Raw genomic sequence first — 24,652 nt, forward strand, 5'->3', positions numbered from 1 at the left:
AAATAATTTACTATAATACAATTAACTTATTCCAGTGATTTAAAATGAATTCACATAACCTGTCTACAGCAACCTATCTCGTCTTAAAATGCATAAAACACAAGAGTATCGAGAGAAAAGAGTGTTTTATAAAATTTAGTTTAACCATAAACTAGATTTTAGTCAGAGAATTCTCAGAGTGAAGTAAATAAAATAAATTTACCAATTTATCACCGAAGAAATAGCAATTAGATAAATAAAATGATTCATTTTATAATCTAAAATCTCATAAAATGATTAATTGAATTCTAAATTAGGGAAAACTCTATCGCCCTATTCTTGTTGTTGTTTATAATGGCTCTTGCCATGGACAAAACTCACTGACGAAGTCAGCGATTTTAAGCCAAGGGAGCGTCTCTTGTTTCAGTAGCACCAACTAAAGCCCAGGGTATGTGTTAGCTACTCACGCATCACAGCGCGCATTAGAGGGTGGCACATTCACACATAGAACAGATGAAAAACAACCATGCCCGATCCGGGACTCGAACCCAGGATGCGCAGGTAACGGGGAAGACGCGCTACCCCTATGCCAGGACGCCGGCCCTATGCCTGTTGAATATAAAAGTATTCTTCACTAATAATTCCACTTGCAAATAATCGAAGTACTCGATAAAAATAATATTTTCTCATAACTTATGATAACACCTTAGCCGAAAGACAAATATAAATCTACAAAAATGTGACTTCTTACTCACTTGACACGTTGTCGGTTATTCTGCCAAAAGTAATGCAAATTATTAGCCGAATGAACGACATCTATATAAGATGTCTGAAAATTAGCGAACTTCCATCGTATTCAGTTCATCCAGATATGGTCGGCAAAATGAGATAACTTATTCACCCTGTCGGATATATTGCCAAAAGTAATGCTAATTAGAAGCTTGATGAACGACATTTCAATCAAAAGCCTGAAAATCTATGAATTTAATTTCTACATATATCAAATTGCGTTCATAGTCAGGCTATCAAAAATCGTCCACAAAATGTGGCATCTTATTGACCTGCCACCTTATTGATTATTTTACCAAACATAGTCAAACCGATTTACAGCTACTTAATTGTTTACAACATAATAACTTTAAGATGGTTTTTAAATCTTCATATTCGAGAATGTGTGCTTTTCCACAACCATTTTGAAGTGGTGCAAAATTTTGCCGACGAAACTCTCAATCTCTCGCCGACGAGGGGGAGGGGCAAGTGGTTGACGACAGGGGGGGCAATTGCCCCCCTGCTAACGCCGCCACTGGTTGATACTAAATCCACTTTCCACAGCCGCATTACCATGTGACAATACAAGAATTATTTTTACAACTTCCCCAAAATACGGAAATTCTTTTGAATTCAAAATATCAGAATAGAAATCATCTAAACGAATTTTTTCATTAGATGAATCAAGCTGTTCTTTACTTTACTTACAAGCTGTTATTCACTTTTTAGTTTTTTCAGGAAAATTTCAAATTGGATCTTTGCATGTTCTGAACATACCGGAGAAATTTGTGCTTTGGAATAAAGTAGTAGAAGCAAATCAACCATTCGTTTTTCACATAATGCATTGCTCTTCAATAAATAAAATTTGGTGGATAAAACAAGATGCAACATTTAAAAACAGCAAATTTTGGACATGTGTTCAAATATTTTGTGTAGTATATTTCACAAATATGAAACATTGCTAAAAAGCCTCCTTTTACATCTTCAGTAGTTTCACTCGTAAACAAATAACTTGTAATTACATTTACAATATCGATATATTTTTTTTATCAGTTATATACTTTTAGGATAATCTATCTCTATCAAAAATAAGCTGACTATTGTTTTTGCTTCTTCATTTAGGCTTCTCTAGACAATATATTTCATTAACTGATAAACAGGAGTGAAAATATTTTCGTATAAGAAAAGCACAATTTGTTCAGATCCCTGAAATCTTTTAAGAAATAGCTGAGAAATATTAGCAATATAACAGAAGCTAATTTAAGCCAGAATCAATTTATTATGACAAGTATTTATAGTACTATCACCCGGGACAGACCCAAGTAAAGTTTTTTTACTGATATTTATATAATTTTTACGTTGTCAATAATTTTTAGAGCACGTTTGCTAACACTGCGATTTTCTACGAAGTACAAAACTTTAATGAAAATTCAGAAGAACCTATAATTTCCAGGAAATCTGCACGTCTAGCTGGACTAGCTTTCATATACTGCTCTAACAGTGAAATCTGCTTTCCATCCATTAGATATATCTCCATATTGAAACACTCTATGAATTATATGTAGTACACAAGTACCTAGATCTAAAATTTTACAATCCTTTTGTAAAATTCTTTGACGTATTTTAAAAATTCTAGATTTATATTTAGTCCATCTAAACTAATTTGTAAAAGTAACTGTATATCCGAACTTGATACAACTTCTTTAAAATTCCTGCATTAAACCTGAAAGAAACAGTTACAATGCGGGCCTCAACACCCTGTATACAAACAGTACACCTCTGAATATCCAGTTCGCGACTATCCTGGTTCCGTAGCATCCAGTCTACTTTTCTTTTCGCGTAATTAAATGAGGAAGGCAGAGCGTCTATTAAGTCATCTATTAAGGACTTTTTCAAAATCTTAAAACTGTAAGTTTTGATACTTAAGGGCTACCCTTTCATCTGTGTAAACGTCAGTGAAAAAATAAAATAAGTTTGAACCAATTTTCTTAAGAATTAGGCTAACAATTTACGTTAATGTTAACGTTAAAACTAACTTCAAAACATTGTCTTCTGGTATTGGTGAGCAAATAAATTAATTCACAGAACTCTGGCCGATACGGCTTTTTGTTATCCGGCCAGTCCTTTCGCCACATTAGGCCAGATACTAGGGAGTGTATTGTATATATATATATAAACCACCTGCTCGTGGTTTTAATTATTTCATCTCTCTCAGCCTTTAAAAGGCAACAAATATTAATATTTGATAAATTCCATTTCCCCCTAGTTTCATATGGAATCTATATCTTGTAATCAAAGGGTGAGATTGCTCAGAGTGACTTTCCTAGTCTGCCTAATTTCCTTTATCACTAAGGGAATAATAATAATATTGTACCGATTTTTGATGCATTACCTTTGAATATAAGTAAATAATTTCATGAAGAGAAGAAAATTAAATCCTTTTCAATATTTACATCTTATTTTGTATTTTATGCAACAATAGTCAAGCATTCTTCAGTTATTATATCAAAATTATTTTTTTTATTTACATAGAATACAATAACTAAATTAAGTAATTCACACCTTCTAATTTTGTGACAGTGTATAAATGATGGATAATATCACTGAAATAATCATTTCAAATTGTTTCATTTCGAAGGAGAAAAAAAAGTACTAAACTAAATTTTATTGTAATAGTTGATGTAAATGAAGTTAAATAATTTCAAATACATGATATAGGAAAAGAACTATTTTGTACAATTTTTAAGCAAAATTGCATATGTTGATACGCTTCTGCAAGTGACAATTTCACAAAATTGTTAAATTAAAACAGTAGATTGTTATTGATAATTAGAAGCAAGAAGTATCTAAATAAAGTTATTTTAATGAATGATGTTGAAATTACAAGGGACTTACTAGGACTGAAACCCTTAAATAAATTCTAATTTCAAATTTATTTGAAATAAATATTTGCTTATATTTCGTTGAAGGTTTTGGTATTCTTTCTTGAACTCAATAAATAATAACTAAAATAATAATTGCTTCAATTTCGTTAAAGGTTTTTGTATTCTTTCTGAACTCAATAAATAAACTGAATAAAACTCAATTTAAAATACTATCTATCTCAATTCTGCTGCATAATCTGATTTTTAAGATGGTTCAGCATCATTCTTGTTGAATGGAAGCCCAGAAATTCATACACAAACCAGTCAAAAACAAAAATAATGATTGACTAAATTCTGAAGGGGAATAGAGGTAAAAAACAAAAACAATTGTTTAAGATGAAATAAAAGTATCTTTAATGAAAATGAAGTTACAAACGATTGCACTTATATAAAAGAAAGCTATTTAAAATAGCTTAATTAACAATGACAAGAAATAAAATTGGCATTTTAAGATTCACATTTTATCACATAAAAATATTTCTTAGGTAGGTTATAGTCTCTAAGGTAAGTAGGCCCAATCAATAGGTTTCTTATTATGTTCCTGCAAATATTCATTTGTTCGTGAAAAATGGCGGCACCCAAAGAATCCTCTATGTGCGGAAAGGGGAGATGGATGAGCTGCAGCAAGGATAAGATGATTTTTCTGTTGGATAGAAAAACAAAAATCTTATGCCAATAATAGCAAAAATATATATAATAGTGTACATAAAGAGAATTAACAAGTAAATGAGTCTAACCTTATTAATCAATTCAGATTTTCTTTGAGCATTTCCACCCCAAAGCAAGAAAACTACATTTGATAAATTATTATTTATCCATCGAATTACAGCATCTGTTAAGTTCTCCCAACCTTTGTTTTGATGAGAGTTTGGGCAATGCATTCTAACAGTCAGGCAGGCATTGAGCAATAACACCCCTAAAAACAAAAGGAAAGGTATCTTTACCTAAATATATTTTATATGGACATACTATATTAATTAAACATATTTATAAATCCTTACCGGTAATGAATAATACTAACCTTGCAAAGCCCATCCATAAAGATAGCCATGTGATGGAGGTTTAAATCCTTGTATATCACTGGAAAGTTCCTTATAAATGTTTCCCAAACTGCAATACATTATTTAAAAATCATCAGTTAAATCTGAATTAAAAAAAAAGCATAGAAAAAAAGCTTATTAAAACGTGGCACAGAATCTTGTAAAAAAATATAGAAATGAATTATGTAAATCTTTCAGCGATTCGCAATTCAGACATTTCTTATGAAAAATAGTAATATCGTAATTAAAATATTACCATTCAATAATTTTAAAAAGTACGGAATATAAGATTAAATTATATAGAATTTACAAAAATTGGTTTAGTTTAGCAAGATTCAAAATAATTGACATTTTGAAGGACAAGCCATAATATAATGAGAACACAAACTAATTTTCTTTAATTTTTATAACAGCTTTTCGAATAATTCGTAAAGAGAACAAAATAATTAAAAATCTGTTTACAAAGGAATGCTTTTAAGTTTTGAGGGAGAAAAGAAGGGGGGAGGGGAGGATACGTTAAGAGATAATATAGAAAATAATTCCGATTTGTACATAGTAAACATACGAAAACATTCTTACCTTTTAGGAACTACTACTCCTTTTCGAACGCTAAATGCTAAACCTAAGAGAGGGAATATATATATATACTATTATATATAAATAATTTAACATATAGCTACTAATAAAAAAGTTGAACACGTCTGTTGGCTGTTTGACTAACAGCTCTTCAAAGGTAGGTATGTGCATAAAGAATTTTTGAAATTTTAATTAAAAATTAAGCTGAAATATGGCATTTATTGACTTTCAAGAATACAATTTATAGAGAAAGTATTGTGATCATCAAAAAATTAGAACTCCAGCTTTTGATGAGTCTCCACGTTTTAGAACTCTCTGAATTCGAAAAACACACTGAAAAATATTTGTCAATCTGAGAAAGATAACTCAAAAACGCGTTGAGTTAGACAGATGATATTTGGAATATGGTCTTTACAAAAAATTTGTAGATATCTATCAACTTTTGAGCAAAACCCATTCAGAGGAGGTCTGTCTATCTAACTGTGCTAATATAGGTTAACACGCTAATTATAGCTAAATAGATGAAGCAGCTCAACGAAGACAGCTAAATAGATGAAATTCAGTACACGGATTTAATCTATAGAGCACCTACCACATTTTTTGTCAAATTCAACAAAAGATTTGGCCTTTGTAGATCAGTATTTTCAGAAACAGTACAAATGATAACTTAAAAATGCAGTGGCCTAAATATATCAAATTTGGTATGCCAATTTAAGACTCCAAGTGGAATTATGTGTCACATTTTTATTTCAATCGGTTGGGGAAAACGCGCCCAAAATAGAAATTCTATTTATGGATAGTATTAACCGCATAGCAAGGATTAATCGTAAAAAAACTCGCTAAGTATCACATAACAGGTACAGAAAAAATGCTGCATTCAAGTTTATTTCGTATTCCAAAGGTTAATATTTCGTAACAATTGTACGCCAATGCTATGCAAGGTTTTCTCTGGGAGAACACCTTTATTACAGAGTACGAGAGAAAATTTTGAGGGGGGGGGGCACTCCTCTGGTTTAAAAAAAAATAAACACGCTATTTGATACAACTAAAAGATATGTATTTAATTGAATCAGTGTACTACAAATGACAAGAGTGCATGTTAAAAATTGTATATACTAAATGATAAGCGGTTATATATTCAATAACTGTATATCAATAAAAAGCAGAAGTGAAAATCCTATTTCGAAAGTAATGTACAAAGAAGGCATTTTTTTAAATCTTAATTTTAAAACTGGCAAAGACACGTGATTGAGTGCTTTCATGGATGAGTTTGAATTTTATTGTAACTTTACTTTAGACTGAAACCAAAGTAAATTTTAAAAATGTATAGAAATAAAATTGATATCATTTAAATTTTTTTAATTTAAAAAAGGTGCAAAAATTACTTTTCAGATATAATATTTTCGGAAGATATGAACATCAACTTCCAGGGTCAAGTCAACTGGCGATGGATAAGCATATTTTTGCGCACGACTAAACTTTGACGTCTATTTCAATAATCTTGCTTTCTTTCACATCTTCCCTCTAAATGAAAGCAGTGACATGGTAAGCTTTCATTCTAAAATTTATATTACCATTAGTTAAGCGAAATGTTGAATCAAGAGCAGCTGTAAAAACGTTCAATGAAGCAGTTAACCGATTGCATGACGCTTTGTTTACATTGGATTATTGCCATTCAATGATAAGTTGACGTTATATATATAACGTGCGTTTATATATATATATATATATATATATATGGCCCCCATTAGACAGGTACATGCACACTAAGAACAGAACATGTGCAAAACAATTGAAATAATATAGCTTTAATGTCTGACACTTCTATAGTCAGGGGCATGAAGTTATATACAAATGTATTAACTGATATTAAATATAACCAATATCCATGGCGAACCAGCTGGTAGCCAAAGGTGACTAGTACCAAATAAAGGCATGTGGGCTTTCTTACCATGAGCTTGGTTGGGTCCATGGTATGGGTCCTGACCTAAAATAACAACTTTAACCTGCAAAAGACAAATGCAAAGCAATGAAAATTCATCTTTTAAAATAGAAAATAGTCTGATAAAATTAATTATTAAATAGAGACAAAAGTATTCAAGTCATACATATACTTATGCTGACAGTTTACAAAAATCCTTAAAACAAATTTTTCATTTTCTCCTTCCAAGCAGAAACGTTTAAATGTGCAGTTTCTCTTAACATGGAGTTGAAATTTTCCCATTAAATTTCCTTATATGTAAAATAAATCGTAAATTTTCGTTTGCTGTTGAGATTGTGAAATAATGAGCATTTAATATTGAAAATTTTCAAATGTTATGTAGATTTACACGAAATCTATTTCATAGAAGAACTCATTAAAAATATAAAAAGACATATGCACATTTTATTTTGGTTAGTAATATTCCTGAAAAATATTAACTCCATTATTTTAGACACACCATTAAGAAATAGCCTTATAAAATCCCCATATGTTTTGAAGTTTTATAGGTATCTAGTTTTTGAAAGATAAGAAACAAATTTTAAAAGCCCGAATAAATTATTTCATACTGCTGAAAGATAAAAGAACGAAAAATAAGCTAATTTCATAACAGAAATAATTATTTTTCAGATAATGGGGAAAAAAAAGAAACAATTGGTAAAAGAAGATTTAAATTTAATTAAAAATAAGATAAGGATCATTTAGAGACAATGGTCTATAGTGTAGTTAACACATTGTTGACCATCAATTTCATGCTGAAGCTGTAAAAATATCGGTTAACTTGTGAGTGGTCAATAGTGTATTATTTTTTTATGGTGAATGTAATAATCCTTAGAATTTATCCTTCTTTCATTAGAAAATAAAATGAACATTTCTGAAGTTAATTTGTTATATATGTTACGGTCAAAGCACGAAATCCGCCAGTTCGCGTTTTGGCCAACGTTGCTGTAAACTTATCGGCCAATGTCGGATCTTCTTTTCATTTCTGGCCTTGGCCGGCCAATTCGCGAAGTGGCTTGGGACGATCATTCAAAGTAGGAAGAAAGAAATCAAGAGCAGATTGTTTTACACATTGTTAAAAATGAAGTATTTAAGAATGGATACTTCTGTGTACTGTTTTATTTTAAAGTAGAATTGTTTCAGAAACGAGTTCAAATATAAGTGACACCTCTGAGTTAAAAATAAGCTTTTTATATATAAAAATATTATCTCATGTTATTCTGTTCTCATATTAAAGCCATAATAGAAATTATTCAGGGAAAGTATATGCTGTAACAACGTGATAGCGCGAAGAAGATTAGATCTGCGCTCTTCAAAATGACGAATTATATCTTGAGCAAATGCGTTGCGTATCTTGTATGAATACAAAGGCAAATTGAGTACTCAACTACCTTTAGGGGTAATCGTTAGTCTTTTTCTGCTCCAAATGTTAAAGATCCCAGATCACATTGTCTCCCGAAATATTGCTTAAAAAAATATGAAATTTTTTGCAAAGGCAAGTAGCAAATATAACGCCTAATTAAAACAAATATGAAGGAACAATAGTTTTCTTGTTAATATTATTTAAAGACATTTCTTTGTTCGCACCATTTGTCGAATTTCACCTACAACATATCCTTATTTATATTTTATACATAAATGTCATTATTTTAATTTACTCTTAATATTGTTTTTTTTCCTTGTAAAAAATTCGTATTTTATGAATTGATATTTCAGAAAAGAATGTAATTTAGAAAATTTTAGAAACTGACGATCACCCGTAAAACATTTCTTGGAATACATCGCTCTTAGTCTAGTCTAGCCTAGTTGATAGCGCATCGGGCTGCAGATCGAACGGTCTGTGTTCGAATTCCTCTGTGTCCAACCATGTCATTCGAGATTTCTTTTTAAAAATTTAGGTTTGCATAATTTCTACAGATTTAGAAAAACACATACTCATATTCGAATCCCTGTACGTATTCAAAAAGTAAGTACATGCATTTCGCAAATTTAAGTCTGTTGTACTCGGAGCTATTATAAGAACATGAAGTACTCAAGAATTACTTATTATTATTACTTAATCAAGTTTACTTATTTTTAAGAATTCTGTTTAATGTGCCACCCACCGGTCAATCTACCATTATCACATCGGGCTTTGGCCAAGGATTCCCAGCCACTTCGCGAAATGGCTAGCCAAAGTAGAATAAACAATATTAATTACAAGTACTTCGGACTTTGGCCACACTTCTTGGCCAAAACGCGAACTGGTCGTTCAATTCGAGAACTGGCCGAACTTCGGGGTTTGCCGTAACATATATAAAATGGTTAAATAAATCGGTATTTATGCAAATTTAGAGTTATATTCAATAACTAAAACTGAACCATGTACTCGTATATTGGAGTTTCTATTTCTTGTTTTTCAATGATGTATTAACTCTGAATTTTTCCTGATGAAAGATTAAATAAAGCAAAAAACGGATGTCCTTCAAGTACACAAAGATATTAAAATATGGGTTTTCTCTTAAGAAAAAGATAAAACTGTCTGAATGTAGGTACTTCAACCAATATCTGTTGGAAATAAATCTATTAAAATATGTTGGACAGACAATATATCCCCCACGAAGGCTACAAAATGGAGGAGACTGCAAAAAGCATATGCATGGTGAGTTTGGCCTAATCAGCCAAATGAAAAAGTTTGATAGAAGAACCCATATGGATCATAAAACATTATGGCAACCCTTTCCTATATCTTACCATTTGCAAGGTATGGCAAGTGATTTGCAAGGTACTGCCAATCGGGGAAAAATCCAAATTAAAAAAATAATTCTGACAAATCTAAACATAAATAATCACGTAAAAGAGCAGGCAAATTCTGTAAGATAACACAATTTTTATCAGGATACATAGATTTAAAACCGAGCTACAAGCGCCTGAAACTCTGGTGAAATGGCAAAATCAAATTGCGTTAAAACTTAACGTTTGTATACCAAATGTACCGTTTTAACTGCAATATCTCACATTTACCATAAACTTGTCCATTCCAGCTGCGTTCGAATGAACCAACAATAATCTATTGTCAGTCAATTCAATCAGTGTTCTAGTTCGGGAAAATTTCAGTCATTCGTTTGTAATACATCACTGAAAGCAGCATCCGTCAAAAATGTTCAAAATGATGAGATAACGAACTCCGTACGCCGTTGTGGAATGAAGCCTGCCGCGACAATCATAAGAATCAAAAAAGACTTTGTAATAAATTTCGAAGGTACCTTAGGACAGAGAATTTTATTGCTTTTCTAGCTCGTCGCATTTCTCGTCATAGCCAGAGGGAATCATGGATTAATTTTGCATTCATTATATGCTTTACTTCCAAATAACTTTTGTGGAAAAAGGTAAAAGCTGCTAATGGGAATTATTGTAAGTCCTCTATTTCTGTTTTAAGTACAGGAAGTAAGATGCATTCCGTCCTATTAAATGTAGTCAATATTCTCGGCCAAGCATTCCCACAAGTTCTGTAATAGATTCTGAAAGTTCTGATTTTCTAGCAATTAAGAATGGCGCAGAAAGGTTACTTTTGTGTTTAATGCCAGAAGAACCTTTTCTCACGACTATGAATTCAGGATGTTTGAAATAGAAATGGCCTTGTCTCAAACCCGAGGATAGCAGTCACAGGCCAGATAGAAGATACAACATATAGCAGGTTTCGCCATTTGAATACAACTTCCTTTTCCAATCTGTATCTGTTATTAGAATTTAGACTGAGCAGAAGTACTTTTCATAGTGGCATGAAGCTATCTTGATTCCACTCCCAAAACCTGGAAAAGATCCGTACAATCCTCTGCACAAGAGGCAGATTGCTTTTACGAAGTGTCTTTGTAAGACCTTCGAGTACATAGCCAATGTTCGTCAAATCCACGAATTAGGAAAACGAGGATGCACCTTTTCGATGCAGAGTGATTTCCAAAGAGGTCGAGCTACTTCTCATAACCTCGTATTACTGGATATACAAATTCGTAACGCATTTGTTAGCAGGAACTATCTTTTATCCATATTCTTTGACATACGAAAAAAATTACGACCTTGCATGGCGCTACGGCATTCCTTCAACACTATTTAACTTTGTTTTAGGGGAAATTTAACCATATTTTTACAAAACTTTTTATTCCATCGAACTTTTCGATTTCGTGTAGGCAACTTTCATTCTAATCATTTTATTTAAGGTAAGGAAATTTCACAAGGAAGTGTCCTTAGTGTCACTTTTTATTGCCCATCTTAGCCAAATTCTTAACTTTTTGCCTCCATCTGTTTGTGGGACACTATGTTGCCGATTTGCAGATCTGAGCCAAGGTAGTCACATGAGTCGAATAGAGTAGCAACCGCAACATGTAATAAACTGGTAGCCATGGTGCGAATATAATGGGCATAATATTTCGATTGTGAAGAATCACTGTGTGTACTTTTGCCGAAAGAGAAACATTCATCAGGACCTTATTCTTCACATTAGAAATATCCCTATTTCTGTGGTGAATGAAATACGGCTTTAGGGAGTGATTTTCGACGAAAAACTCGCCTTCCTTCAGCTAATTTTATACCTGCGGAAAAAGCCTGAGAAGGGTTTAAATATTTTGAAATTTCACCAAAAAATTTTGAAGTGCCGATAGCACCTCCCCACACCGTATTTGGCAAGCAGTAATTCTTTTTCGAATCGATTATGGTGTATGGTATATGGTTCTGCCTGCTAAAACGTTTTGCAAAGACTGGATACCATTCACCACTCGGCTTTTCGTATTTGCTCCGGTAAGTTCCGTACTTCTCCAGCAGAAAATCTTAAAGCTATTTATCACCATCTTCTTCTCTATTTAAAACGTAAGAAATTGTCCTCTTTATTTCATTTTTGAACAAAATCTGTTCTAAAGCATCCATTAGACCAAATGTCACTACTAGTTGGTCTTTGACGACTCTATAATGCCCTTGCATTTTGTGAGAGAGCCAAAATTCGCATGAATGATTCGGACCTTAACGATATTCATATTAAAGCTGTTGACCCCTTACTGGATTCGATAAATCCTCAACAATTCCTGTTATTTTCCAATAGCTCTTTCTATATCATCGCTATTCATATTCTATTTTTGTGCCAATTTTCATGGATCCCACAAAATCAGATGGTCATGATCGTTGCGGCATCATATTTCATCTGATACACTGCGTCACCGTCTCCACAATTGCTGTTCTGTACCTGCTGTCGAGTTGGTAGCAATCTCCCACGCTCTACAGAAACTTTAATCTTATACTCAGCGTAAATTTATTATTTATACCAATATTATGAGTGCTTTGGAAACACTTCCTCATAACCGAAGTCGGATGTATCCAATTGTTAAAATTTTGTTCACTTTACGTCTCCTGCAAAATGATGGCTTTTATTAGTTTGGTTCTGAATCATGTCGGCATTTTTGGGAATGAAAAGACATTCAGCTGCAAAATCTGCGACAACGTTTTTTAGGTATAGGATTTCCAATTTACGTCATTATGAGGCTCTTTGAAAATAATCATCTGGCAAAAGCTATAGGATCTACAAGTTAATAATAAATTAGATTATGTTCTGACACTAGTTTGTGGGCTGTTCTTCCTATGCACGAAATGGATGTCAGAATGACTTGTTTCCGCTTTACCCACAAACATCTCATATTTGGCGAAAATGTAGTATGCAATAGATGCCACGTTAATTTTAATGTTCGTCATATGAATGTTCGGCTATAAATTTTTTATCGTGTTCGTTTTTTATCTCGTCTTCCTTAACATTACAAGACCTGCTGAGAGAAAAATATCACTCAAATATTGTAAAATATTTAAAAGTCATTAATTTTTTTTCTTGTACTTAAGGGTTCCGTATACACGCCACCTACAATTTTCAAACGTATAGTTAAACTATGGAGAAAGTATTTCTTTCGTTCTTTTTTATGAAATCAACTGCAATCGGCAGAAGGACTTCTCAAAGTATTTTTAAATATTTATTAAAAAGTTCACAAAATTTTAATTTCGCCATTCAAACAATTTTAGAAAAAAATTCTATCATAAATAAAATAAAAGTAGCAAATTAGAATCATCCATTTTGGTATCTTCTTTCCGATGCATATTTAATTTTTTCTAATGTGTAAAAGCGGTATTTTAGACCTGTATCTACATTAATCCATCGTATTTAAGCATATTATACATCAACATATTTCATTATGGAAGAGAAATTAAATCATTTCGTAGTTTTTTATTTTAACTGTCCTTTTTACATTTAAGTCATTAATTATTATCATATATATAATGGAATCTTAAAATGAATTTTTTTTCCCCTCAAATTCACTGCAAAGTTGTACTACTAAAATATAATTAAAATTTCTGTAGACTAATAAATCAATTTATAAATAATTTTTGAAAAGATTAAAATTATATATAGTCATAGAGAATACTAACATGTCTACAATTTAAAAACTCTATCACATCAAATACAATAGAAATCATCTAAATGAATTTTTTTCAATAAATGAATCAAGCTGCATTCATTTTTTAGCTATTTCAGGAAAATTTCAAATTGGATATTCGCCATTTTAAACAAGCAGGGGAAATTTATGCTTTGTGACAGAAGCAAATAAATCATTAACTTTTCACATAATACTCCAATGTTTTTCAATATAAACAAGATACAGATTTTACTATAGCAAAACTTTCAGACATGCATTGAAATGTATATTTTTTGTAGAATTTATCACAAAAATAAAAACTCTACTAAATAAGTGGATTTTTTTTTCAGCTTCAGCAATTCGACTAGTATTCAAGAATAGCTGTAATCACTATTCAAGTATCACCCCCCCCCCGTCTTGGAAATAGGACTGATTCATGCAAAAGAAAAGAGAAGAGCACTGGCAGTTCAACAGTCGCAAATGATGTTGCTCGGTTTTTAGAGCTAGACTACGATCTTTTATTCTAGCAATGTTTAAGGAGATCAGCATTTAATAGGTGTGAAAAAATAAAATAAAGCCCTAAGAATTTTTTTAAAAATCTGTAGTTTGTTGGTTTTTAATGAAAATTTTAAAATTCTCTGCATCGCTAGTACTTTCATCCAAATTTAGAGAAAATGGAGTCTCCTTTAAAGTTTTAATGATATTTTCCTTAATAGTTTTTGCGAGCCCATATTTCATATTTCATCTTATAACATGCAGTAGTCCTGGACATTTCCAACGAGTTTAGTGCCGTCTGATCGCGGCTCAACTGCTTGCAGAGTTCAATTAAATTGGGAGCTACATTGAAAGAAAGAGAATTCTCGGCGATAAACGAAGTTATTAATACCTCTTGGCGTGCTTTTCTTGTCACTATATCCAATGGCCGAGCATCAGTCTCCAGTAAGTCATCAGTATTTTTTGAATTAGCATAATTACTTAAAGTCATTGAATGTCTAATGCACTTTGAATATTTTATGTGCGTCACAGTTTTAGAATGATTTGTGAAAGCCTTGAATCCTTCCACACCATACTTCAGCAGTGAGTAACAAAAAACACAATATGCTTGTCCAGCAACGTTTATTTTCTTGCACCATGTGCCGATGGTATCCCCATTACCATCTCTCCGTTCAATCCAATTCCACCTAAATGCATTCCGGACACCTTCTTCTAATTGTATAATATCACTATTTATATCGAGAAATTTCATAGTGAAATTCTCTTGCGTACATAAATAAAAAAATATTTCAATAAACGAAACGAAAAATTTACACGTGCATCAATAAATGAAACGAAAATTTTACACAGCGGAGAAAAAAAAAAAAAAAAAAATGCGAAGCGATCAATGACAAATAGCTAATACGGCGAAAAATCCCCCTTCTCTACTTATTGGCGCCACGCCAGGAGAGATAAGACCTTTGAACCCAGAGTCACGTGATCGCACATCTGGTCGAACGAAGTCTCTCCCTTTTTTTTCTGCCGCGCCTACTTGCCGAAAATAATCCAGAAGAGAATGTCCGAGAATCGGGGGAATGAGTCATAACTCGCAATAAGGAAAGAACAAAAAAGAAGTTTTGTCCCCCTTTTCACGCATTATCACTGCCTTTGGAGAAAGAAAGGAAAAGTTTTCACTACACACGCTGACCTTGCGTTTTCTGCTTTCAAAGCAAACAAAATTACCCAGATCAAAATAAATAATTCATTATTATTCCTACTTCCTTTTGAACGACGATCCCCGGAATTTCCGGGTATCGAAGTTCAAAATCCCCGGAATTCAGGAGTTTATTCTCACAAACACCCCAGTATGTGAGAATAAACTTCAAGGGACTAAAGAATCCCGGGAACCTTAAAATTGGAAAGACTGCTAAGAGTGAAAAGTATTAAACAAAGCAAAATTAATAAATTGAATTAATAATTTTATATCAAAAACCTTTGAAAAATCCATATGCACCTTTATTTCAGAACAAATGGAATTGCTGTATTCTTTAAACATTTTCTTAATATTTAAAGGCACAAATGTTATAATAAAAATAAATCAAGAAAAACTTACCTCCTGTATTTTTACAGCATTTGTCCATGAATAAACATAATTTTCTGGTGGATATATACAGTAAGAACACCGTTCTCTAAATAAAAATTTTCCAAGCTGTAAAGGCAAAATTACAATGATTAAATTAAGAAATAATTCATACATAAATATTGGAATTCTCAAAAAGAAATTTTAAAACATATCTTTCAGAGATTTTTTATATGCCATTTACAGAATGTTCAGAGTATAGTAATACAAATGAGGGGAGGAAAAGCACTTGTAAAAAGTAAATTGATTGAACCTTTTGAGGACAGCTGTACATGAAATTGTGCTATTCACTGGTTCATCCCCCAAATTGCATGGCTGCAAAGGGTCAGTGTTTCTAATTAAGTCTTATAAATACAGAATAAAAAAATAAGCTTTGATTTAGTCATCATTAGCTTAACTAAACCACCAACACATACAAGGTTCCAATAAAAAGTTCCAAATTCGAATCACATCAACTTGTTAAACGGTAGGTAAATGTCAAATGAGTCAGCACATATTTGTGACAGTTAGAAAGGAATGTGAGAAACAAATGTCGAAACCTCAACTTTGAGGTAGATTGTCCAAGTGATAGTCAGCTTCAAATAGTAAAACAATACACATACACTAGAAAATTGAGTGAATTATTCTTATGCAAGATACCAGCCCATCATTTGATGCTTCTTCATTATGATGAACTATATAGTATTCATTAGGATTCTTGCAAACAAATTGATTAACAACCACTGTCAATTAAAATATAATAAAACAAAATAAATAGCAGAGAGGAAGGAAGACAAACTTTTATCAATAGCATAAAAGCCTACACATAATTTTTATAGTCTTTCCCCACAAAAGAAACACATGAGGTTAATTTTGGCTCAAGCAAATCTGGTATACTTTGAGTGCAAATGTACAATAATAAAATTGTAAAATTTCCTTTCAGTTTAAAACTGTTGTTTTTTCAACCAATAATTTAATTTTTGATCACCTTTTTAATCATAATTAAAACCTGTTGAATTTAACCCAAAGAGAGAGAGAGAGAGAGAGAGAGAGAAAATAAAAATGAAATATATATATAATGATAATTTTATCAAAAAGATTTAAAGAAGAAAATGTATTTCTAGTACATACTACTCCCTTGTCAAATTTATAAGTTTCATTTCAAATCAAATGACAATTTTTGTGACAAGGAAGATCACATGACAGTTTGCACATACATTCATACTTTGAGGGAACTAAAATATTATAATCATATTTCAGAGATAAAAGATTAATAAATTTAAGCCTTTTGCATTGATATCGAAGCAATAGTTCTAAAACATAAGATCAGAGAAAAAATGGGTAGTAATATTAGCGATGGCAATAAAATAAAGTCTATGCATGTAAATTTTTAATCATAGACGATTTTATTGGCATACAATTCAGCAACTTTTAAATCAACAGATTTTTTTTCATTTTTTTATGCAGAATTAAGGTCATTTAAAAAGCATAAGTGCAATCAAGATCATATCATTTATAAAAATTAACAAGAAATTATTGAAATAACTGGAACAATTAAATCAAAAATCCACCAAGGAATATATATATATTATATAAATACTTTGAATAATTTAGAGAAATCAACTTCCAAATATGAGTAATTATTGTAGTAAATTTAAAATTGTAAAATAGTCAAAATATAAAGGCATAAGTATGTACAATGATAATAGAAGAAAAGTAATGCACATGAATAAATAAGCTAATGGTACATAATATCATAAATTAGAAATATCACATGCAAGTATATCAAAAGGAATTAATACTTCTGTAAAGTAATCTTTGGAGAATTCTTCTTCTAAAGCCTTAAACCAAGTCAATCCAATATTAGCACCTAAAGCTGGATTCTTCTTCGCCAGCTCAACTATTATAGCTCTTTGATTTGCAACAATACTTGGTTTTAAATTTTCTGCATTTTTACTACCATCCAATTTTTCCTGCTAAAATAAATAAAAAATAAAAACAATATTCACATAAATCATAAGTGTTTTTTTTAAAATTATAATCAATGATACATAATAACTGTCTTGCATCCTCTCACATCAGAATACATGTATATATATACTTTTATTATCTCAAGACATACTATATTTCATGACACTTTTTCAGTCCAAATTAATAATTTTTGTTTTACAAAAAATTAATATTACTACTTTCATAAAAAAATAAGTAAAAGAAATTTTTACATGTTAATACAAGGAAAGGGGAAATACTGCCATAGTAGAAACTTAATGCAGGGTCTCAGAATTCACCCCCTCCCCCCCAATGACCATAGTTGTATCTTGAAACTAACTTCATGCACATAAATAGAAATTAAAAATTCCTGATTAAAAAGATGGAAATCAAATTGATATAGTCTAGATTGATGGACTTTTTCCACTTAGGAAAATCATCATCTTGCATACTATATATATAATCAACAATAAATAGTAGAAAAGTTTAAGTTTTCAATGATGAGCATTCAGGTAATTAAATAAAGTTTCAAAGTCGTAACAGTTAGCATCCATATTTTAAACCTCTTTTGGATAGAAAACAACACACAGCTCTCTTATTGTTTGGTAATGTCTCTCATATTCTATGAAAATTCAATTCAAATCTCATGTTTACCAAAAGCTCCAGACAATTTATCCCATTGTAGATTATTTTCTATGCAATTTTTGGCTATCCTATTTGGTTTAGAGTAATTAGTACAGTCTATGAGCAAAGAACCTAAAATAAAGGGGAAATCTGATAGCTTATGTTGGTTAAAACTACTGCTAGTAGAACCTATCTTATTGCTTGAAGTAGAAGTCTAACGTGACCACCAATATAAGTGAATAGTTTACTTTCATTTTGATTTCCACAATATATTAGCCCACAATTTAGCACCACTTAATAATTCAATGTTAAACTGCATATAAAAATACCAATTTTTCAATTATGATTGTTAATTTCATAGTCAGGGCTGATTGCAAAGCCTTTTTCTAATTCCTAACTGATATCTTATTTCAACCAATGGCTTCAATGAATTTTCAAAATAGTCTAAAATAAAATTACCTTTCTTGAAATTTTCAGTGAGAATAAACAATATCAGGGTTGGCACTCAAATCTCGAAAACAATTTACTGTATTTTCCTGTACATACAGTAAAGATGTAAAGAAATGCGTGAATATCATTCATGTGTTAGTTATAATGTAATATTATTTTAAGGAGTGGAAAAAGCATGGACTGGAAGCAACAATTTAACATTATTCGAAATAGCATATCAAAAGAAGGTTTATATTTACATTTAAAAAAAGCCAATTTCTCATCATTTATTATCTAAAATTGAGCAAGACAATATATTTTTAAGGGGGAAGGATGTATTTCCTCTATGTATTTGTGCCTTTTATATATATTTATGCTCTTTAATTGTAAGTCACACAAAATTAGGGACTCGTGTGAAATAAAGTACAAAACAATTTTGCTATCAGGATGCAAATAATTTAATGATTATTTAACAAACAAACAAAAAGATTACAAATCAAAATTACTTTTTTTATTCATTTTTGCCAATTCATGTATTGGGATATCAATTTCTGCACACTTTTGAGCTATTAGATTTATGGAGCTAATTCTTAACAAAGTACGGCATTTTTGTACAGTTTAACATACATTTTTTTTTAGCTATTTCACTTTCAGTGAACTTATGTGACACATCAAGTTTTAATGCCTATAAAAATTCAATTTTAAATTATTCTTACCAGTTTATTTTCAGACATTAAATGTGACATTTTCGGACTTGACATATCAACTTCTCCTTCATTCTTTTAGATATAAAGTCTAATATTAATTATGACATTTTTGAACTGACACAAAATTTTGTTTCCCTTTTTTGGCATAACGAATAAGCACATGTTTCCCTATATTACTTAAGCTTATTATTTTTTTACAAAGCGAGCAGTATGCAACAAATGAATTTTGTGGGACATTCCAAATCCTTTCTGCAAAATCACTTTTTTTTATTCGTCCAATTTGTATTAAATACCGATTTTGAGCAGCTGATTGTTTTAAAAAAAATTCTATATATTACTCTGAATAAGCTCACAATTTCTCAAATGATAAACCATTCAATAAACTCACATGTGAGTGACTAAATACAATAATAATGCATCCACAGATTGAATATTGGTATTTCTGCCAGAGAAATATATTCTGATCTTTCATAGAATTACAGAAGTCTCAGGCATGCTCATTAGCTGCAATTTGGGAATCATATGGAAAAAGAACAACCGCTGCATGAATCGAAACTGGACTGAACTATACAGAAAAAAGAGGGGGAGAGTACAAAAGGTACAAGTTCCTACATTATATAACTGCGAATGGTATCGCTTCGTTTTTGGAAATGATGACTATGATGTTTTATTCTTGCAATCTTTAGAGATCAGAATTTTTTAGATGGGGAAAAATTAACTAAGAAACTTAAATTTCCATGCATTTCTTGGGTTTTATGAAAATTTACAAAATCTCCCTGCACTTGGCCGGGTTTTTTTTAGTCGATTTTTAAATTCTGTGTTATTCTGGTTTTCTAGGCTCTACCGACGGCATTACAACCTTGAATTTTTTTCTATTATTATTTATTTCAATTATTATTGCACAATAGTTTTATGAATTCATTTTCATTTCAATACAATGCAGTATTTTCAGCAAAAAAAAAAAAAAAGGTAAATATATGAATATAAGCAAATATTTAAGAAATTAATAGCTGAAGCCCCTATTTATTTATGTGTATACACACACACTTTGAAACAAAATTTTAATAATTCAAAAAGAGAGTAAACATCATTCAGCAAAAACTTACATCTTCGCTCTCATCACGCTTTCTTTTACGACTAGTTGGTGATGTTAAGTAGGATGAAATCAGTTTCTGAGACATACTGGCAACTAAAGCTTTCTTTTACTAACACAAATCTTAGCACGAAAATCTAAAAATTCAAAACAAAAAGACATCAGAAATTACAGTTCAGTAATTCTAAGAACTGATTTCCAATTTTATATTGCATTTGAAATCCTAAAACTAAGAATATTTAAGAATTAATCACATTTATGCTTCGACTAGTAATGCTATATTAAAATATCCCATAACAAGTGTAATATATTTGAGCCAATCATTATTACAAAAAATTCCAGAATACGCTGCAACAAATAAACAGTTATCAGAATAAATAAATCAATACTAAAGTTTTTTTAAAATATATTTCATTTTCCTAATGATTTTGAAAAAAGTATATATTTCTGATAATTTCAGACTATTTGTAAATATTGACAATTTATTTAAATTTATCTTTCATCAGAAATAATATTTATAATGTCTCATCAAAAGTAAACATAAATCTTCAACTTTCAGCTAAAATCAAACCTAATGCTTAGAAAAGTACAAAAAATATTCATTACAATATTAGACAGAGAAAAAAATATCATTAAACTTTAAGACAAATCTACTATATTACAACAAAATGCTTACAATACACTTTTTTTTTTTTTTTTTTTTTAGAAAAAAATCTTTAAAGGAGTGAATTCACCTTTATTTGATTTTTCCTCCATATTTAAACCTTTATTTAATTTTTCCTCTATATTTGTAATGATGAAATTTTGTAATTGCTATTTCATTCACTTGCTGATGTGCTGATTTTCAAATTTTGTATGTTTGCGTAAATCCAATTACATTAGTTTAATATTCAGAGAATTTATCATTTAATCAATTAATTTTGATTCTAAAAAATGCAGACACCAGATAGTGAATTGGAGGAAAATTTTATTTCATGAATCTATAATATTTATAATATATAATAAATAAAGATTAAAAAATAATTAAAAGAATTCCATTTCTTTGTATGCTAATTAAAAGGTGTTTAAAAACAATTTATTAAATTACTATGTTAATTAAATCTAACTACATTCATGAAAATGCTATTAAATAACCTATTACTTACGAAAAGCGTTTAAATTATTTCAGTTAACATAGCATATGCTAAAGGGTAATACATTATGTATGATATAGAACTAACTAAATCTTTTGTCTACATTTTGCATATTTCAATAAGATTTAAATATTATGAAAATTCGTGTACAATATTAGTTCAGTACATTTTATTTTATGTTATCTATGAATTTAAAATAATAAATAAAATGCACGAATCAGTCGCAACTACTGGCCCATTTTCATCAATTTTTGTTTCACATGAAAATTCATATCCTCTGGATATAACTTCAATGGTTGCTTACCATCCCTCTTTCAATATTTTGAGAAAATAAAAGAACACTATCTCATGACACCTTGTCAATGGGAGCAATCCAAGACAGTTTTTCAGGCCTAATTACTTCAATCAATTTTGAAAATTCATTATGTTTAATTGTCTTCTATACCCTACTTCACTCTTCATTTTCAAGTGAAAAAAAAAAGTTATATTACTGCACATTTTCAAAGAGGAAATACCTTGACACAGTTCGCAAACATAACCATTGTTCCCATTTCAAAAATTCTCTTTTATTTCATATGAATCCTTGACTCCTCAATATGTCATCAATGATTGCCTACTCCCTTCTTCTCCATTTCAAGAGGCATTACAAAATAAAGCTTTGATTTAATCTTAAGTCTCAACAACTCATCCAATTCTGCCAATTTTCATTATCAAGGCTATCATTATTGTGCAGATTTTATTTATACAATAGTAATAACATTTTTATTAAACCCATGTTGTGATAAGATGTAGTTCATTAAAGTTGTTTGACATGACAAAATTTATCTTATTAATACTAGTTGCCTTCAACAATATCATTAATGGTATTTAATATAGTCATGCAAGACAATTTTGATAAAATATTTGTTATTGAAGAAAGTGCTCTCCTAACTATAACAGAAGAGCATTTTGGTTCTCCAGCCAAACTTTTGAGGTAGCAGTTAATTATTTGGCAATGAAATCTGCTAAAATCGATGCAGTTGTTGTATGGCCCATGTCTCAGCTTTATTTTATGATATCCTTTGAAAATGGCAGGTGATCCATGGTGACATATCAATAATCATAAGATTTCATATGAAACAGAATTTGATGAAATCGATTCAGTAGATATTTTATTTAATGGATGAGTGGAAGATTCTATTTCATTCTATTCTCCCACATATAATGTACAATGAAATGAATTTCTAAGATTTCTCTCAAGACTTAAAAATGATTGATTACAAGGGATCACTGATGATGCATCTAGGTGTCATTAACTTTCATGTGAAATAAAAATTGTTAGAATTGGTTCCAGTGGTTATATCTTAAGGACTGATTTTTCATTTTAAATATACAGATCTCAGGCAAACAGCTAAGTGCCAAAGGCGACAAATTGATTCTTTATTTTCTATTATTAAACATCATTTAGATATGATTCTCATTACTCCAACACTATACAAACAGTGAATTATTACAATTACAATAATTATTAATTACAAATAATTATTTTTTATTAGTAATAATTAGCAATTAAAAACTTAACTGGTTTCTTTTAAATATGAAATTAATTACTGTGCATTACTTAGGTGATAAATTAGAAAAATGATACTTCCTCCAGTCAGAGATGTCTTGCCCCTATCAAGAAATGTCTACCATCTTTCTGAATTTAGTATATTGACTAAATCTAAATGCTTCCACAAAAGTGCTGTTCAATAATTAATTATGAAAAGTATTTCAGGTGCTTTAGTAGACATAGTAAAGATTTTAGAGAGCAACACATAAATAACTAAACTGTTTGCCTACACTTTGTGTATTTCAGTCAGTGACGTAATTAGGATGGGGTAAATAGGGCATATGCCCTGAGAACAGTTACCAGGAAGTGCTTATTAAAGATTTAATTCATTATATTTAAAAGGAAAGTAGGTTTCTAATAAACTTTTATTGCCAAGATTTTTTTTTAATGAAAACGGTTTTAATAAAGTTAGAAAAAATTGAAGTCTTGTAAAGGCAAAAGCTTGCATAATTGGTTGTTTTGTGTTGAATAAAATATAACAAAACTCATAAAAGATAGTTTTTTTTTTTTTTTTTTTTTTTTTTTTTTTTTAAATTTTTGCATGAAAAGCAAGGACTTGAGAATTATAATATTTGGACTTTTGTGAGAAGAAATATTTTAACTTTATGACTCTAATGAAAGTAATGAACGTTCAACAACAGCATAACTGGACATTGTACCAATTTTAAAATCTTTCAATAAAAGTATATCAGTAAAGAGTGAAGACAGTAAGTTTTTTTGATGCAAGAAGTAAACCAGAAAACAGGAAACTATGTTCCTGAAAATTAAATCATGAGTATTAGAAAATAGTTTTGATATTTAGCCGAGACATAATTCATGATAAAATAATGAAAGGTAAAGTATTCAAAATAAAACTATCCAAATCAGTAAAAATACCGTCAATATTAGTAATCAAAAAGGAAAAAACTAAGAATTGCTAATATTGACCTAGTATTTTTACTTATTTGGTTAAGTTCATCTGTGTTTTAGTAGTAGCAGCATTAACGCTCTCTAAATACAATTATATATTTTTTCAGTTTGTATCCAGAAATAAATTTTAATTGAAATTTCATGATGCATACATTTTTGATTTTCAAAATAAAACTAAAATATCCAGCTTTTATATTTAATTTGAAATGTCAATAAAAGATGGGGGGGGGGGGTGAACAGTCAGAAATTTTTGAATGTTCATAATTTTCTTTTTTTTTCTTTTAAATTATGCAAGGCAGTTAATGAAGTAATGCATGAAAGATCTTCAGCGCATCATGTCTGCAGATATTAATATTATTCTAATATTTTATCATTCATAGAATTTGCAATCT

General features: G+C 30.3%; 1 protein-coding gene across 4 annotated transcripts in view; it reads right to left on the reverse strand.

Annotated features, from left to right (window-relative positions):
- Positions 1–4,057: 4,057 nt before the first annotated feature.
- LOC129960360 (uracil-DNA glycosylase-like) overlaps positions 4,058–24,652 on the reverse strand; it is a 148,891-nt gene continuing 128,296 nt past the window's right edge. For 3 of the 4 annotated variants that reach the window (XM_056073763.1, XM_056073764.1, XM_056073762.1), the window contains 8 exons: positions 20,641–20,764; positions 17,588–17,761; positions 15,780–15,875; positions 7,239–7,293; positions 5,291–5,333; positions 4,693–4,781; positions 4,409–4,587; positions 4,058–4,314 (listed from right to left, as the gene is read on the reverse strand). In XM_056073763.1, the coding sequence (XP_055929738.1) occupies positions 4,171–4,314; positions 4,409–4,587; positions 4,693–4,781; positions 5,291–5,333; positions 7,239–7,293; positions 15,780–15,875; positions 17,588–17,761; positions 20,641–20,715 (855 nt within the window). In that variant the 5' untranslated portion in view covers positions 20,716–20,764 and the 3' untranslated portion in view covers positions 4,058–4,170. The remainder of the gene's footprint in view (positions 4,315–4,408; positions 4,588–4,692; positions 4,782–5,290; positions 5,334–7,238; positions 7,294–15,779; positions 15,876–17,587; positions 17,762–20,640; positions 20,765–24,652) is intronic. The other variant, XM_056073765.1, reaches the window with a different exon arrangement.

The sequence above is a fragment of the Argiope bruennichi genome, chromosome X2 (genome assembly GCF_947563725.1).
Source record: "Argiope bruennichi chromosome X2, qqArgBrue1.1, whole genome shotgun sequence".
NCBI classification, from domain to species: Eukaryota; Metazoa; Arthropoda; class Arachnida; order Araneae; family Araneidae; genus Argiope; species Argiope bruennichi.